Source organism: Limulus polyphemus, unplaced genomic scaffold (genome assembly GCF_000517525.1).
Source record: "Limulus polyphemus unplaced genomic scaffold, Limulus_polyphemus-2.1.2 Scaffold896, whole genome shotgun sequence".
Taxonomy (NCBI): domain Eukaryota; kingdom Metazoa; phylum Arthropoda; class Merostomata; order Xiphosura; family Limulidae; genus Limulus; species Limulus polyphemus.
The window spans coordinates 69,895-71,253 of NW_013666506.1; the positions used below are offsets into that span (position 1 = coordinate 69,895).

The 1,359-nt window shown below is 34.7% G+C and overlaps 1 protein-coding gene across 1 annotated transcript; it reads left to right on the plus strand.

Moving 5' to 3' along the window:
- Nucleotides 1-257: 257 nt before the first annotated feature.
- Nucleotides 258-710, plus strand: LOC106461090 (histone-lysine N-methyltransferase, H3 lysine-79 specific-like; the record flags this gene model as incomplete). The annotated part of the gene is made up of 1 exon (XM_013920879.1): nucleotides 258-710. A coding segment is annotated over one exon (453 nt), but the record flags the coding sequence as incomplete, so codon positions are not given.
- Nucleotides 711-1,359: the final 649 nt, after the last annotated feature.

The window sequence follows — 1,359 nt, forward strand, 5'->3', positions numbered from 1 at the left end:
CTTGAAAACAAGTTAATGGATCCTCACCATCGATACTTCGATAACAGGATAATAAATAGTGAGATCTATGAAGTCTCTAAAGAGTTAAAGATAAATATGGTATCATACATTAGAAGCCGTAAGAGACTTTATTTAAAGGGAATTCCCACAAAAACCTACCTTTTAAAGGAGAATGAAACACAAGAGAGTGATCTGGCAGGGCGTAAATAAAAGGAGAATTAAACACAGAGAGTAATCTGGCAGAGCGTAAATAAAAGGAGAATGAAACACAAGAAAGTGATCTGGCAGGGCGTAATGAAAAGGAGAATGAAACACAAGAGTGTGATCTGGCAGAGCGTAAGGAAAAGGAGAATGAAATACAAGAAAGTGATCTGGCAGGGCGTGAAGAAAAGGAGAATGAAACACAAGAGACTGATCTGGCAGAGCGTAAAGAAAAGAAGAATGAAATACAAGAAAGTGATCTGGCAGGGCGTGAAGATAAGGAGAATGAAACACAAGAGAGTGATCTGGCAGGGCGTACAAAAAAGGAGAATGAAACACAAGAGAGTGACCTGTCAGGGCGTAAAAAAAGGAGAATGAAACACAAGAGAGTGATCTGGCAGGGCGTAAAAAAGGAGAATGAAACTCAAGAGAGTGATCTGGCAGGGCGTGAAGAAAAGGAGAATGAAACACAAGAGAGTGATCTAGCAAGGCGTAAAAAAGGAGAATGAAACACAAGAGAGTGATCTGTCAGGGCGTAAAGACAGTTTTTATACAGTTCTTTTCGAGTAAACTTTGAAACTTTCTTGTTTATCCGTATTTATAACTGGCTCTTTCTGTCGGAAATGGCGATACCCATTTCTTCATCAGTAACCTGAGAGTTTAGTTTCATATGAGTGGAGAAAACTACCAGCTCCAGATGAATATTCAACCTTCTTATTGGTTATTTCTTTTTTCAATATCAGAACTATCAGTTATAGCTGAAAATTTCTTGGTAGTCTATAAAAAAAAACAAAGTACGGTATATTTTTATCATTCTGAATTTAATTAGATCGTAGGTGTCCATTAAAATTCATTCAGTTAATAACCGTACGCCATTTGATGCAACGTGTTAATAACTATATAAAATCTGACATAACGTGTTGATAACTCTATAAGATGAGATAACATGTTAGTAATTATATAAAATGTGACATAACGTGTTAATAATTATATAAAATCTTATATAACGTCTTAGTAACCATATAAAATCTGCCATAACGTGTTAATAACTATGTAAAATCTGACATAACATCTTAATAACTTTATGAGGTCTGACATAACGTGTTAATAACTCTATAAAATCTGACAGAAATTGTTAATAACTATATAAGATTTAAC